The 17509-nt window shown below is 41.8% G+C and overlaps 1 protein-coding gene across 1 annotated transcript in view; it reads left to right on the forward strand.

The window, feature by feature from the left end:
- The first annotated feature begins 538 nt into the window (after positions 1 to 538).
- The window catches only part of LOC145415046 (uncharacterized), a 1008740-nt gene continuing 991769 nt past the window's right edge, over positions 539 to 17509 (forward strand). Inside the window, exon 1 of the mRNA XM_080284461.1 lies at positions 539 to 776. Within this exon, the coding sequence (XP_080140587.1) occupies positions 539 to 776 (238 nt within the window). The remainder of the gene's footprint in view (positions 777 to 17509) is intronic.

The following is a 17509-nucleotide window of genomic DNA, read 5'->3' on the forward strand; positions in this document are numbered from 1 at the left end:
AAAAACTGATTTTTTTTTTTTTTAATTTAAAAAAAAAAAAAAAAAAAAAAAAAAAACACCCTGTTGTTGACCTAGTTCCTAAAAACATTTAGCACCCAGTGTGTGATGTTTTATGCAATTTTATGTCATAATAATTACCAAGAACAGTATACAGTATGCACTTACAGTCACAGGATGCCTCATACCACCACAATAAATGTCCAGTTTCAGAATGATACGTATAGCATGGGGGCTGAAACTTTTTTTTGAGTAACTGGATGTGTGGCAGAGTTCCTTGTTCCTTGTAGGAGAGCATTTGCATCTGCGTCTTGTATACAGTATTCTAATTTGATAAGTATAGGATTATATAAGTTTTGTTATTTTCACATTACTCATTATATACTAGTAAATGATGGTTTTAGTGAAATCTTGTCTCCTTCATACAGATGGATTAGCCAGCAGTAGTGGTGGGGGCAGTGGTAGAGGTGGCGGCGGCGGTGGTGGTGGTGGTAGTAGTGTTGGTGGTAGTAGGATAACAGCAGCAACAACTACCACCATCATGTCGCGTTGTTCTGATGTGGCCACCACCCCCACCACCCCAACTACCAGCAGCCCTGAACAGCCCCCTCAGCATCCTCTTCCAGCAGCTCAACGTGCACCACCCCCACCCCCACCTCCCTGCCTCACCCTTTCTCGACGAAGTATAGGGCTGGGGTCATCTGAGGGGGTGACAGTTCGCTGGTGCCTCCCCCCACACCGTACCTCGCCACATGACTGGCTTGGACTGTATGCTACAGGTTAGTTCTTTATATATATATATATATATATATATATATAAAGTACATGTCTAGTGTGATCTTCTACTATATACCTGCACTTTATACATGCCCTGATTTAGTTTTTCTTTTTTATTTGGGTTCACCCTGCCATTGAACCATTTTTTTTGCTTTGCATGTTTCAGAAACAGTAATTTTATCTTTTATGACATGTTGCTTTTCTGAGTAGATCTTTGACTTTATTAGCTGATGTAAGCAGTGATTCACTGTCCTCCCATCCCCCTCATCTCTCTAGCATGTGATTTAGGATATTTCAGGGAATGAAGTTAGCCCTGTCATGTGTTTGATAGCTTTTCAGAGGCCATGAGAGATATACAATCAGCCTTTGTTATTCACATTTTTTTTTTTTTTAATGTGAGGAAGAAGGAACCAAAGGCCATGAGCCACATGTTCACTACAGGGTATTTGTGGCTCTGGAATTCATGGTGGATGCTCTGGACAGCTGATTTAAGCTTTTTCAGAGCTTGGCATCCACTCCTAACAGTCAAGAGGGTTTTTGATGTGCATGGAGCCAGTGTGTTTTCCCCTGCAAGCTTTGTTTCCACCCACACAGCCAGCCAGCGTGACCTGTGCAGTACGCATCCCCCACCTGCACCATGTTTCCCACTTTCCTGAGTACCCTATGCATCTTCTTCTCTCCTGTATTGCATCTTTGTTCTGCCCATATGCCTTGGCCCCTGTGCTTCCTCAGTCTCCCTTAGTCCTGCTGCAAGTATTCTGGGCCTCTTTTGCTAAAGCTGCATGTATAACACCTTCAGTACAAAGTCTAAAAGAGAGTAGAGTGAAATCTCCCAAATTGCGGCTTTATGAGACTGAGGACATGCCATGATTTGAGAATTCCTTGAGTTAGAAATAGCTAATCTTATGGGGAAAATTACTTATGGGTCTGTCATTTCAGAAAAGTTGCCCCTCATAGGCTCTTACCCTCAAAGCTACATCAAACTGGTCCCCAGCGAACATTGACAACCTGGAAAAGAAATCATTAAAGCATATTTATTGGGAATGAACAGAATTGTAAGGTTCTTGCCTGACTCTGACTGGTGACACTGCATGAATGGAAGGGGGAGGTGGGAGGGGTTCCGAGCCTTGAGGCAGACTACAGTCTCTCAAAATGAGGCAGATGTGCTGCCACCTGTGAGCCGCTTCCTCCTCATCAGCCTCCCTCAGGAACCCCTCAGAGTCCAGTGTGGAGACAGTGGAAACGGTGTCATCGTTGCCCTACCTCTGTGTTGTTGTAAGAGTTTTATACAGTATATATATGTATATATATATATATATATATATATATATATATATATATATATATAAACAGAATATATATAAAGCGGAAGAAAATTCCCAAAACATGGTGTAATACAATTGTTATTCTACTTTATAAAAAAGGCGACTCAAAAGACCTTAGTAACTATAGACCCATTAGCTTGCTATCAGTCATTTACAAACTTTTCACTAAAGTCCTTACAAACAGAATAGCTAAAAATTTGGAGGAAAACCAACCTCGTGAACAGGCAGGATTCCGAAGCAGGTACTCAACTACTGATCATCTACACACAATGAATCAGCTACTTTAGAAAACTACAGAATATAATAAACCACTGTGCTTAGGTTTTGTTGATTACGAAAAGGTTTTCGACTCAGTGGAGCATATAGAAATTATAAATTCATTGCGAGAACAAGGAGTGAATAAGAACATTGTAAAACTGCTCGAAAACATATATAAAGAGGGAACTGCTACAGTTAAATTACATAAGGACTCAGAGAAAATTAAGATTGAGAAGGGCGTGCGTCATGGAGATACAATTTCACCAAAGTTATTTACAGCATGCCTAGAAAGTATTTTCATAAAGCTAGACTGGGAAAACAAAGGAGTAAACATAGATGGAGAAAAGCTAAACCATTTAAGATTTGCAGATGACATTGTCCTAATCTCAGAAAAAGCAGAGACGTTGCAAGAAATGTTAAATGACCTAAACAGAGAAAGTCTCAAAGTAGGGCTAAAGATGAACCGAAGTAAAACTAAAGTAATGTTTAATCCTCAAACACCAAAGAGCGTCATAAGAATAAGTGGTGAAATTCTTGAAGAAGTTGAGGAGTACAATTACCTGGGACAAATACTAAAATTAATGAAAGATAATGATAGCGAAATAAAAAGACACATTACAATTGGATGGAAAGCTTTCGGTAAACATGGAGATATTATGAAAAATAGCTTGCCAGTTTGTATGAAACAAAAAGTATATAATGAATGTAAAATTCCAGCTATGACGTGTGGTTGTAAGACTTGGAAACTGACAAAATCGATGGAAAAAATTAATTCAGTCTCAGAGAGCAATGGAAAGGTCAGTGTTGGGAATATCTTTAAGAGACAGGAAAAGATCAGCTTGGGTGAGAGAGCAGACTAAAGTCAAAGATATTATAGAAGTTATAAAAGAACAGAAATGGAGGTGGGCAGGCCATGTAGCAAGAACAAGGGATAATTGATGGAGCAAGAGGTTGACTGACTGGACACCAAGAGATGGTAAGCGTAGCAGAAAAAGGCCAGACAGGAAGTGGAGAGATGAGATAGAGAAATTTGCAGGGAAAACATGGCAAAGATTGGCTCAGTCAAGGAATTCGTGGAGAAGGTTGGGGGAGGCCTTTGTTCAACAGTGGACTTGTCATAGCTGACGATGATGATGATGATATATATATATATATATATATATATATATATATATATATATATATATACATACAGGTTATACCTTAATTCACGCGAACTTTTTTCACGCAATTTCGGTTATCCACGAATTTTTCGTACAATAATTAAAACAAAATTATAGTATTCAAATAAGTAATTTCAATATACAAGAGAAATAAATAAAATATAAAAAATGCCTACCTGCTACCCGTGTGCACACATATATGTATGTGTATTTACCTATTTGTATTTACCTATTTGTAGTATACAGGAATTGAGCAATGCTCGTGTTGTCCTGTCTCCATATCCACATTTATCAAGTTTACCTTTACACACATGAATGTTTTTCTCATGCACCACCTCTTTGTCTAAGTCGTTCCAAATATTTAAGTATTTACCTAATATACCTAATTGTGATATACACGGAATGTACTATGCTCGTGGGTTTCCGTCGCTGTTTCTCAATAAGTCGAATTTAACTTTAAACTCGTTTAAGTTTTTAGACTGCACGATCTCTTTGTCCAGGCTGTTCCATAAGTCTATACTTCTGTAAGGAAAGCTATATTTCTTGATATCCTTCAAGCAGCTTGACTTTTTCAATTCCATTCCATGTCCTCTTGTTGCTCTCTTATCCCATACAAACAGATCTTCTTTGTCAATTTTATCTACTCCCACCATGGTCCTGAACACCGCAATCATGTCACCCCTCTTTCTCCTTTCCTCTAACGAAGGAAAATCCAGTTTTTCCAGCCTCTCTCTGTATGACAGGTCTGTCAGACTGGGGACCATCTTGGTTGCTGTTCTTTGTATTCTCTCAATCTTGTTTATATCTTTCTTTTTGTGTGGGGACCACACTACCGCTGCATATTCTAACCTGGGGCGGATCATGGCCACTATCAATTTTTTCATCATTTCCTCATCCATATAATGAAATCCTACTCTTATGTTAGTCAAGAGTTTATAAGTCTCTCCAACTATCTTGTTAATGTGCTTTTCTGATGACAAACTATCTAGGACCATCACTCCCAAATCATTCTCTTCTCTCCATTTTGTGATTAATTCATTACCCAAAAAATAATTCAGTGATGGTCTCCTGGTACTTTTACCCATTTCCAATGTTTTACATTTCTTTACATTAAATTTCATTTCCCACGTCCGGCTCCAATTGTGTATCCTATCCAAATCCTCCTGCAGTATTTTACAATCCTCCTCAACCTCTACCTTCCTCAAGATCTTTACATCATCAGCAAACAGACTTGCATAACTGTTCACTCCATCTACCGTATCATTTACGTAAATCAGGAACATTACTGGCGCCAACACTGAGCCTTGAGGGACTCCACTTGTTACTTCCCTCCATCCAGACATCTTTTCCTTTATTACTGTCCTCATTTGTCTGTCTCTCAAAAAGTCTCTCATCCATTCCAGAAGTTTCCCCTTTAGTCCTCCTATATATTCTAGTTTCCACATTAGTCTCTTATTAGGTACCTTGTCAAAGGCCTTCTCTAAGTCTAAGTACACACAATCCACCCAACCATCTCTCTCCTATACCACATCAATCGCTCTTGAGTAAAAGCTCAACAAGTTAGAAACACATGACCTTCCACTTCTGAATCCAAACTGACATTCAGCCAAAATATTCATCTCTTCCAGATATTTTATCCATCTGTCTTTCAGGATTCTCTCACACAATTTTGCGACCATGCTGGTTAGAGACACTGGTCTATAATTCAGGGGCTCTTCCCTGTTTCCTCCCTTGTAAATTGGTACCACATTTGCCCTCTTCCATTCTTTTGGCACTTTCCCCTCTTCCAGTGAGCATACGATTAAGCTGTGAATTTTATCCGCCAGTTGTTCTTCATTCCTTCAGTACCCAATTAGAAATTCCATCAGGTCCTGGGGCTTTCCTTACATCTTGAGTTTCCAGTAATTTATACACTTCCTGTACCTCCACTTTTATATCTTTCATCACCGGAACATTTCTAATCACTCCCTCCCCTTCCATAAGCTCCTTTTCTTTAGTGAAAACTGACTGGAAACGTTTGTTCATTATTTCTGCTCGCATTGCCACATCCTTAAAGACCTCTCCTTCTACTTTCAGTCTGGTGATTCCTTCCTTTTGTTTCAGTTTGCCATTAACAAATCTATAAAACAGTTTGGGTTCATCCTTGCATTTGTCTATTATACCTTTTTCAAAATTCCTTTCTTCTTCTCTACGTATTCTTGTGTATTCATTTCTTGTTCTTTTATATTCTTCCTTTGTTCTGTCGTTACCTCTCTTTCTCCAATTGTTCCACGCCTTATCTCTCTCTTTTTTTGCTATCATACACCTTCTATTAAACCACTCCTTTTTCCTGTTTTCTTTCCCTCTTACTCTTGGTACAAATTTTTCCACTCCCAAATTATAGAGGTCTAGAAAGATATCCCACTTCCTCTGTATCTCTCTTGTTTCTCTGAATTTTCTCCAATCCGCATTTTCAAAAAAGTTTCTCAATCCTGTAAAATTTGCTTTCCCAAAGTTGTATCTTCCCTGTCTATGAAGCTCGTCTCTTGGCTCGACGTTTCCTATTAACATTTGGAACTCAATGACCACGTGATCACTTTTTCCCAAAGGACAGAGATATTCCAATGATTCTATTACATCGGGTTCTTTGGTGAACAGTAAATCTAACCTTGCTGGTGTGTTCTCACCTCGAAACCGTGTCTCTTCTTTGACCCATTGCGTCATCACATTATTCATTATTATATTTAATAACATAGTGCCCCACGAATCCTCGCCGCCTCCCGAGTACCATTCCTCCCAGTTCACCTCTTTACAATTAAAGTCACCCACCAAAATCTTAGGAGAGCGAAGAACAGACTTAGCATGATTCCAGGCAGGCACATAAAAAAAAAAATGCAATTCAGGGGTGGGTTGGCTCCTGTACCTTTTATAGGCTCTCTCCTTGTTGTGGACAGCATTAGAACAAGTGTGACTAAACCAAGACTTTCTTGCATTATTCAGAGGATATGAGAATGGAATGTATGCATCCATGCCGAAGAGAATAACCTCCGTAATGCGCAAGGCACACTTGGATGGCTCCCAGCCATGGAAGCAATAAGCATTCCTGGGAAAATCAAAGAAGTACTGCCTGAGGGCCTCCCAGTCCGCATCTCCAAAGTGCCACAATCGACGTTTCTCTGTAGGGTTCACAGGCTGTACTGGAGCGATGGGACAGGTTAAGGTAATAAGGTTGTGATCGGTGGGGCCTAACGGAGAGAAAAGATTAACAGTGTAAGCAGAAGGATTAGATGTAAGGAAGAGATCAAGTATGTTGAAGCTCTCTCCAAGGTGGATAGGGATACCGGTAGGGTGCTGCACAAGCTGCACTAGGTCATTAAGGATAGAAAACATGTACCGTATTTGCCGGTGTTTAAGACCGACCTGTGTATAATACTACTCCCAATATTTCCTTACAAAATGTGGGTTTAGAGGTATACTCTGTGGATAAGACGAGCCCTGACTCTTTAGATACTGGGAGCTTGCTGCCCCAGTAACCCCAGTCCTTTATCACTCTTCCCACTGACCAGTGAAATGATACTAATAACACGATGCTAAGCAACACAACCTTTGGTTAGGTTTTACTTTAAACCAGCTTCTAGGAGTTTTACAGGCAATCTAAGCTGCATGTGCCGTCTCCGATATCAAAATGGTTTATACATTTACTTTGTCTTTTTTTTCGTTTTTAAAGGCTCCAACATGCTTGCATGCGTCGGCCTTGGTCACCTAATGGCGGCTCTCCATGCTGCACGATCCATTGCAGCCTCCCTGTTCAGTCCTTTAACCCTGAGTTCACAATGACCTCGTCTCATGTCTTTCTCGGTCTACCCCTCGTAACCCCACCGCCGATATTAACACTTCTCACCTTCCTCACCCAATTATCATCCCCCATCCTCTCCACATATCCAAACCATCTCAATCTACCTCTCCTTATCACAACACCAATACAGTCCAGTCCCATCCTACCTCTCAACTCTTCCATCGTGATCCCAGCCCTCCCAGAGACGCGGGGACGCACTACACATCCACCTAATCATTGTCATTTCTGTACGTCTGAGCCGGCGAATATCCTCCTCCTTCACTGCCCAGGTCTCACTACCATACAGCATTACACTCCTAACACATGCTGCATACAGAGACCCCATAGCACGTAGGGAGAGTCCTCTCAATGTCAGGAGAGGCAAGAGCTCCTTGAACTTCTTCCAACCACTTCTCACGCTAGCCACAGAGCTAGCTCCAGCCCCACCTCCAGCACACAACATGTCTCCCAAATAACAAAACTCTTCCATACACTCAAGAGATTCACCAGCAAGTTCAATCCTTTCACGTCTGACAATCTCCACCTGCTCTCCCCTGCACGCCGTACACATAAAACAGCATTATCTCGCAGTCTATCTTTGATACCACTACATCTCTTATGCACCCATTTACCACAAACACCGCACAGGATGGAATTACTTCCCACGCCCTTGTGGCAAACTGCACATGGCCACTCTCCCTCGTTTATGACAGTACCACCACCAACCTTAGATATCATCACTTTTGTTTTATCTGCATTTGCCCTTAAGCCCTTGTGCCCCATACCATCTCTCCACTTCCTAAACCTTTCCTCCGCCTCCCTTTCGTTCTCTGCAATCAACATCAAATCATCAGCATACAAAAACTCCCACGGGAGTCTGCTTCTATAGTCACGTGAAAGGGCTTCAGGTACCATGATAAACAACATGGGACTCAAAACTGACTCCTGATGCACACCAACATTCACGGAAAACCCATCACTCAAATCTCCATTCACTCGTACCTGGATGTGAGCACCCACATACATGGCCATAACCACTCTAACCAGCCACTCCTCCAGGCCAAGCTTTCTCATTGCCCACTTCACCACCTCTATAGGGACAGTCAGAAGCCTTTTCCAAATCAACAAAAACAAAATAAAGATCCCCTCTCCTACCAATATATTTTTCCTGAAGCTGTCGAACAATGAATAAGGCATCAGTGGTCCCCCTACCTGGCATAAACCGAAACTGCATCTCATCAATATTCACTCTTTCTCTAATCATACCTTCTAAAACTCTCTCCATTACCTTCATTATCTGATCTAAAAGCTTTATACCTCTATAATTTCCTCTTTCCAGGGCATCACCCTTCCCTTTATACACATTTACAATTACACTCTTCAGCCAATCATCTGGGACAACACACTCATAAATAATCCTATTTATCAGGTCAGTGACTAACTTCACCCCTACATCTCCTGAGGCCTTCAACATTTCGGCAGTCAACCCAGACACACCTGCTGCCTTCCCCACCTTCATCCTGCCTATTGCCTCACTCACAGTAGCAGCATCAATCAAAGGCCAAGGGCCAGACACTGGACCTGCTGGCTCCAAACCTTCTCTGTCCCAGTCAAACTCCTCTTTCAACATCTAGTTATAATGCTCTCTCCATGCATCGTGAATATCCTCACTGTTCATCACTACCCTTCCTTCATCATTCTTCACACACTGCTCACCTATAATATCCCGATTATCCCTCTTCACCTGACCTGCCACCCTAAATATCATATTTTTCCTTTCCCCATGCATTAGGTTATCAAGTAAAAGTCTCTGTGACTCAGACTTTGCCAAGTATACCTCTCTTCTAGCCCTACGCTTGGCAGCCAAATATTCCTCTTAACTACCACTCTTCTTCCAATCCCAGAAAAGCCTTCTTTTCTCCTTAACTGCAGCTTCTACACCCTCATCCCACCACCAAGTTACTTTATGTCTAGGTGGTCCTCTTGTCCAACCGCATGTTACATCAGTAACTCTCAAGAGATTGTTCTTGAGGGCTCTGTACTGTTCATTAACACCTCTGTCCACAGCTCCCTGTTCAGCCACCACTCTCCTCAACTCGCTGTAGAAGGCATCCCTTACTACTTGGTTTTTCAGCTTCCATATTTTCCTCCTAGGTACATAAGTCCTCTTTTTCATCACTTGTTCTTTAAGCACCATATCACAAATCAGTAGTTTGTGCTGCTGCACACACTCCTCACTTCCTATAACTTTAACATTCCTCACTAACCTCCTATCGGCCCTCCTAACCAGAAAATAATCTATCTGATTGCTATTTCCCCCAGACTTGTACATAATTAACGTACTGTCTCTTTTCCTAAAATATGTGTTGCACACAATCATCTTCGTTGCCTCCCCAAACTCGAGTATCCTTTCCCCTTCTGCATTCCTTAGACCATACGCACATCCCCCATGTACTCCTTCATTACCTTGTGCTGCTTCACCTACATGACCATTTAAGTCCCCTCCCAAAACCACTATCTCATCATCCCGGATACCACCCACTACATGTATTAAATCATCCCAAAATCTATCTTTTTCTGCCTTATCCAATCCTGCCTGTGAAGCATATGCCGATATAATCACAGCTATCCTTCTGCCAAACAGAATTTTCACTACCAATATCCTATCGCTTACTCTCATAACATTCATGTCATATTCCACCCATTTCTCTGCAACCATCATACCAACACCTCCATATCCGTCTGCCCCCCCTTGCCAAAACAACTTATAGCAACAGTCCTTCCCAACAGTCTTTCTGGCTGATCCACCCCTGTACCGGACTTCCTGCAAACACGCCACATCCACCCACCTGCTACTGAATGACCCAACGACTTCCCCCGCTCTTCCCCTCAAACTTCCCACATTCCATGAACCCACCCTTGGTGATTTACTGTCCTCAGGCTTGCTTTGAAACTTTTTCTTGTGTTTTGTCATGTTCAGTATTAAAAAAGGGGGGATAGACATACCACAGGCCTCACTCACTGCACAGTCCCAGGTCCAGGCAATGGATCTGGGACCCCTAGCCCACCAGCTTTCAAGTGGCTGTGGTAGTGGCCTCGGGGCACCCTGCCAGGACAGCTGCAGGGAAACCCTCCAAGCGCACCTTGGCACTGCAACTATCCCGCCATTATACACCCACTGATAGGGCAGCCTCCTGGGGCGCTACTCCCAGGTTCGGGCCCCTCTCTGTTGGGAAGGAGCAGCAGCCTGGGAACCGCAATGCCCTGTACCCTTTAGCACAGGCCTGAGCCCCATCTCGCCCTGGACCCACGATCTATGCCGGCAGAACCCCCGTCAAGCCTCTCCCCAGAAGTCCGCCTCTAGGTAGCGGGGGCAAAGTTTTCTGGCCGCATGCCCTTGGTGGCGCCAACCCCTGTAACGTAGTGGGATACGTTGTGTGAAATGTAAAGTGCATGTGGTGTAGTGCATAGGATAGTTAGAGGAAATGTTTGGGAGAGTATGCTGGTCTACTCTGCATGTTACTGTCACACTGAAAAGGTCAGCAAAGGGGGATGGTTAGATAGCTAGTGAAACAGGAGCTTCAGCTCTCCCTATCACCAGCATTCCCATTTAATATTTGAGTATAAATTCATACTGTATTAAAAACTTAAAATCATGGTAGCGTGAATGTTATACAATAGGTTAAAGAAAAGTTACATTTTATTAAAGTCATCCCATCAACTGTCAGTGAAAGTCAGTATCATCCACATCTGACATCATCAGTTCATCAACTTCATCCAGGATTAAAGTTTGCAGTTCTTCATTGTAAGGATCAGACTCAGAGTTCAAAGGTGTAGCTTTGGCATCGGCTTTCTCTTCCTCATCCGCCAGCTGAATGTCATCTTCAGTGCCATTCGCTGAATTGGATATTCCACATTTCTTGAAAGTGATGATGACCGTTTCCACAGAAATGTCATTCCATGCCTTGATAATATAATTACACAGCACATCTAGACCTGGAGCACGTATTTTCCCACCACTTGTATACGACTTTTTACCACTGATCATCTACTCGTTCCGTTGCTCAAGGATGTGGTCTGTGAATGTTTTATTCAGACAGACATCAAGTGGTTGTAGGACTGAAGTTCATCCATCAGGAATAACAGCAGTGGCACTGTTGTTATCACTGTTGGTAATGAGCCCTGCTTCAGATCTGGCAACCATGTGCTCGGTGGTAATTTGTAAACAACCCAGCCAGTCGCTGCCGAGACATATGATGGTATTCATGGTGTGGGCTCAACAGGTTACTCATCTTTCTTATGTGTTCATGGCTGTATCCATGGAGATATTTTTTATAAAAATTTGCCATCATATAAAAAAACAAGTGTTTGATGATGATGTTAGTAATTTCAGCAGTTTTTGACAGTATATGTACTATATTCAGGGAAACAAGGGTCAAGATGAGTGTTTGGCAGTGTTCCCTATCACACCTATGGATCCCATAATCACATGATACAAATGTTACGATTTTATACCCTGTGTTTAGGATGACCCCCAATTCTGGGCATTTTTTATGAGGTTCAAGAGTCGCCCTATAAACAGGCAAATACGGTAGGCTTGTTCACCAGGTGGATCAGTGAAAGGAGGGGAGAGCCAAAGGTGGTGGTGAACATTGAAATTTCCTAGGATGAAGATTTCAGAGAAAGGAGAAATGGATAGGATGTGTTTCATCGTAGAAGTAAGATAGTTGAAGAATTTTTCATAGTCAGTAGAATTAGGGGATAAGTAAACAGCACAGATATATTTAGTCAGAGAATGACAGGAAAGCCAAGGCCAGAGAGTAGAGAATTCAGAAGAATCAAGTTCAGAAACATGAGAGCAAGATAAATCATTGCTTACATATACACAACAGCCACCTTTGGCTTTGAAATGAGTATAGAGAAAGTAGGAGGATACAGAGAAGGTTTTGCTGTCAGCTGTATCAGACAGCTGAGTCTCAGTTAAGAGGAGAAAGTGAGGTTTAGAGGGGTAGAGATGGTGCTCAGCAGAGGGAAAGTTAGAGGAAAGGCCGTGAATGTTGCAAAAATGAAGTGAGTCAGACAGTGGTTCCAGGCAACTCGTTGAGTTGTCATGAGGCAAGGGGCAGATGATGGGGGCATTTATGGTCTCCCCCCCTGGGGACTCCGAGGCTTGGTTATTAGATGCCATTTTTCTTCTTTAATTTTGAAAAGGAAGTGTAATGTGTAATGTGCATGTAGTTTGGTGCAGATAGTAAGAGAAACTTGTATTGGAGAGCATGCCGACCTACTCTTTGTGTTACTGAAACACTGAAAAAGTTCAGCAAAGGGGGATGGTCAGGAACTAGTCCCGAGGGCTGATGAAATGGGAGTTCCAGCTCTCCCTATCATCAGCTTTCCATCCACCTTGGGAGTACTGTCCTGTTCGACAGGTGTTACAGTCTACTCCTTAGTTGTCGATGTGTTGTTTAGATTAATTCTTTACCAAACGGGTGCAGCCATTCCATATTTTCTATTGAAATGAGTCTTTCACAGGATACCTGGTATTATTCCTGGATTACCACAGCTACTGGTCATTTTTATAAACTTAGAGCTATAAATGAGTATTTATAATGCATGATATACTGACACGTCCAGTTGGAGCGGTGGTTGATAAATAATGTGGCTGGTTGGAGAGATTGTCAGTAAACACTACTGCGGGCGATGTGCCCACATCGTTTACCCTTACCCACCGGGGAACATGATATGCAGTTGCGATTTAGGTGGACAGAGGCTGCCCGGTGTTGGCATATACCGCAAGTGCATCCCTGCCATTGTTTGAACCGGCTCATGTGTGATCTCATCACCATAGGGTACGGAGAGACTCCTGCCAGTGCATGCAAGCGTGCTTCGGTCTGTCCCGTAACTTTGCCAGGTGTAGAACAATGTCTTCGGGTTCCTCCTCGTCCAATTCCGTTCCCACATCACGCTGACCCCTTGCCTCATCCACCCTTTCCAAGCCTTTGCCCAAAGGTTCTGGGAAAAGGCTCAGTGATAGTGCCATAGGGCGTGCCTGGGACGCCACTGTGTCTAGATTATCTGGTAGTGAAGTTATCTCGTTGAGAGCGAAACCAGAGTCGGGGCTGCATGCACATGCACAAAGACATCCTGCTTCAGTTGCCAAAAGTTACTTATCTCTTCACGTTCTTACACATCGATGCAACCACCTGCTGACCTGGGAATGGTTTCATTCACAAGAAGAAGACTTGATGAGTAATATGGTCTTTAATTTGTTTCCCTAACATCTATACTTTCTGAAATAATTAGGTTTGAAAACAAGCAAGTTTGGGAAAATTACCCATATTGAGAGGATGCCCATGGTATAAATAGCCCAGCATCTAGGGGTTAAATACTGTACCCCAAAATAGGTATACAATAAACTCCCAGTTATTTGTTGTCTCAATATCTGGTGCTGCTGGCTTGGCTGTATTAAAGCAATATTTGATGCTGCTGGCTTGGCTCTGTTAACCCTTACACCGCAGGCTTGTTTTGCTTTGACTTGCGGCTCCTGCGGGGATATTCGTGCTCCGACAGACTCTCTAAAAATACTGTATTTGCCAAAAATCAGTTATTAGTCCTAGAATATTAAAATCACATACACTTATGGCACATACCTTCAGCTTTCTCCTTGGGTGTTTGTTGAGCCTTCGTCGAGTACCGTAGGACTTGTGGAGACCTCTGAAGTTGGGTAACGAAGTCTCCACTTTACACTTCCCGACAACTTGTAATATGATTACCACAGCCTGATATTATCACTATAGTCTCACCAATCTAAAACCAAGGTTTGGGTGGGGTCTGGCGCTGGGTGCACCCATGCCATACTTCCTAAACGAGCGATGAGTAGATTCTGTTATATATGTAATAGGCATCACAGATAGGTACACACACACTAATACAGTATAAACGTAAGTATTCTAGCATATCAAAGGAAGGTAAACTTGTAATGCATATGGCTCTTGCACATCAATAAAGAAACGTGGCATACATATTTTACAGTGGTGCTGAAAAAAATGTAGTTACTTTTACCGACTATCACGTTAGTTCTAAGTTGGGTAAGTAATGTAACAATTACGTTTATAATATAATTTGAAGGAATCAGTAGAACATACGCTATTTTCTTAATAGAAATAAATAAGTTAAAACACTCACGGGCGGCAACATCCAGATCCATTGGAGGGAGATTTAAGCTTCTCTCACGTGCTTCCACTGTTCAATTTCTGTTATATATATAACTTAAATTATATTAATAACTTAAATTAGTTTGTCTTTACACACACACACACACACACACACACAGAAGTGGGTGAAGTCATGTCAGGCCAGGTGGCGAGGTGTGAGCGGACGAACTCTAACGGTGTCAGGTCAGCCACTAGCCAATCAGAGTATAGGAAACAAGGCAACGCTGTACCCTGGGAAATCCCCGGCTGGACTCCACCCAAACCTTGGTTTTAGATTGGTGAGACTATAGAAACACTAATCTATGATTCTTAAATAGTTTGGAATCCATAATCCCCCCAAAAAACACTGTGAAAGCACTGAAAATTACGAGGGCGTATGACCATCCCACTTCCGATCATTCGCCGCTAGTGTTGTCTATTATTCATAAAAACACTCACAGTTTATATTTCTGTTACTATATAACACTTATGTATATCTACAGTCTTTATCCATAAGTTTCCATCAGTAATAGTAGTTTATTGTCACTGTAGGGATTCAATTTCTTTCAGTAAAATACGTAGCATTCACTTTCTCGTCCTGTATACTAACATTGAGAGTGAATGTCACTTTCACCTTCACTCTCATAACTCATAGTATTCATACATGCTAGAGTGAAACTTTCACTTTCATTACTCCTAGTATATATACTCATATTCTTATAATACCACTCATTTACATTTCTATTTACGTTCTCTACTTTATTTACATTATTTACATTTCTATTTTATTTACACTGTGTTATGCACTGTCACTTGAAGTAACTTATAAAACTATTTTCCACTGTTCACTTATATTTACATTCATTGCTTTCTTGCTGTTTACACATTATTTACACTTTATTTACAATTCCACTTGCACTGTTTTACTCAATAAAAAGATCATAGTCACTCTCTATCAATTGTCAGCCCTTTACCTCTTTCCACACGAGGTTTAGTAGGGGGTAAAGGTCACAGGGCCCTTTGCATGGGGCTATAAAGCGACGGAAGTTAGCAGGAGCAAATCAGACATACTCCCACTTTCAAAGACGACAGTGAACTGATAGTGGTGGCCTCTTGCCGCCTGGCTAGGGTGAGTGCAATACTACCAACTTCAGCCCTATAAGACCTGCAAATATATAGCAATGAAATGATTGGCAGGAAACCAAGACAATACATAATAAATTAGGTAGTTCCAGGTGAATGTAAATATCACTTAGGCTTCTCCCTTCCCTCCTTATATGTATATTTATTACGAAAATAGATTATACGACATATTTCAAGGGGAAATAAACAGCGAAAATTAGCGAATGAGTGCACGTGAGGTGTTGTCAGGTGATAATTAGCCAATTCCAGGTGTATGGCACTATCACTTACCTTATTTCTTTTTTTGTATATATTATTTGGTATAAGAATAGGGCAGAGGGCTTATTTCAATGGATGAAATCAGTGGAAAATTCCAGGGAAGATTTACTTAGTGTAGAGTACAGTGTGGTGGCCTGCAATAATTAGGTAGTTCCAGGTGAATGTAAATATCACTTAGGCTTCTCCCGTCCTTTCTTATATATATTTTTATTACGAAAATAGATTATACGGCATATTTCAAGGGGAAATAAACAGCGAAAATTAGCGAACGAGTGCACGTGAGGTGTTGTCAGGTGGTAATTAGCCAATTCTTGGTGTATGGCACTCCTGCTTACCTTATTTCTCTCTTGTATATATTATTTGGTGTAAAAATAGGGCACAGGGCTTATTTCAATGGATGAAATCAGTGAAAAATTCCAGGGAAGATTTACTTAGCATAGCACGGTCGGGCAGGCGAGAGGATGGGGTAATGGAGGGGAGGTAGGGAGGGGAGTCAAGAACGGGGAGAAATGGCTAAATTATCAACAATGGATGGGAGTACAGATGAGATTAGGAGTGCTGACTAGTGTTGGACATTGGCAGTACTGATAGATGATACAAGCCACCACTTCAAAGCCCCGGCAAATTCAAAATAACACAGAATCACAAAAGTGACGCCCCGCGGTATGATCCCTTGCTCCCAAGTGTCACGAAAGTGACACCTTGCGGTTAAGGGGTTAAAGCAATATCTGGTGAAATTATGCAATATCTGGCAGCGAAATGGAACATAACTGCGGTTCTGTGCAAAATCCGGCGTTGAGGTGTATCAACTGGCTCATAAACGGTAGCCAATTGGCGCTCTTTTACTGTATTGTATCATTACTTTATTGTATTTTATGCTTAATTTTCATCGTTTACTCATGGGAGAGTTTTTAGGATAGAGGTTCGAGACAGATAGTAATTTAATATCTGGCTCAACACCAAATATTGAACAAGTGGGGGGTACCGTGCAATAGCTGGCACTTCACCTTATCCGGCGTAGGGCTTGGCTAAATTACGCCAGATAATTTAGAGTTTACTGTATTTTGTTTTTTCCACTCACTTCTTGCGGTCACAATTTATCACTTAACTATTTGTGTTGCATATGTACCAAAATTACTTAACTTGAGATTGAGAGTTTGTTATAATATTGGTGGAATCGTCACACCTGTTTGGTAAAGAATTACCTCGTTGAGCCCGTAATGGTGGGCAACTTTGGCTCTCTTCTCGCCGCCAACAGTCTTCCATATTACAGTATATACATCTAACTTTTGGGTCTGGCAATAGATAGATAGATAAAACTTTTGGGTGTAAGTCAACATTGGTTTCTTCTTCATCCCCAAAGAAATTGTAGGCTTAGGAGGGTTACGATCGGCCATGGTAACACTGAACAAACAGAGGAAGTGCGGAGGGGAAAAAAATTCCACTCATAACAAACCACACGCTAACAACAGATTGGAGACAATGCACTGAGTCGGGTGCCAGGGCATCAAGCGCGCATGTCCTTTGTGCTTGGCGTGGTAAGGAAGCACTGTCATTGGCTGATAATAAGTGCTGTGCTTG

Source organism: Coenobita brevimanus, chromosome 101, assembly GCF_032717465.1.
Source record: "Coenobita brevimanus isolate Jiangsu-jjx chromosome 101, ASM3271746v2, whole genome shotgun sequence".
Lineage (NCBI taxonomy): Eukaryota > Metazoa > Arthropoda > Malacostraca > Decapoda > Coenobitidae > Coenobita > Coenobita brevimanus.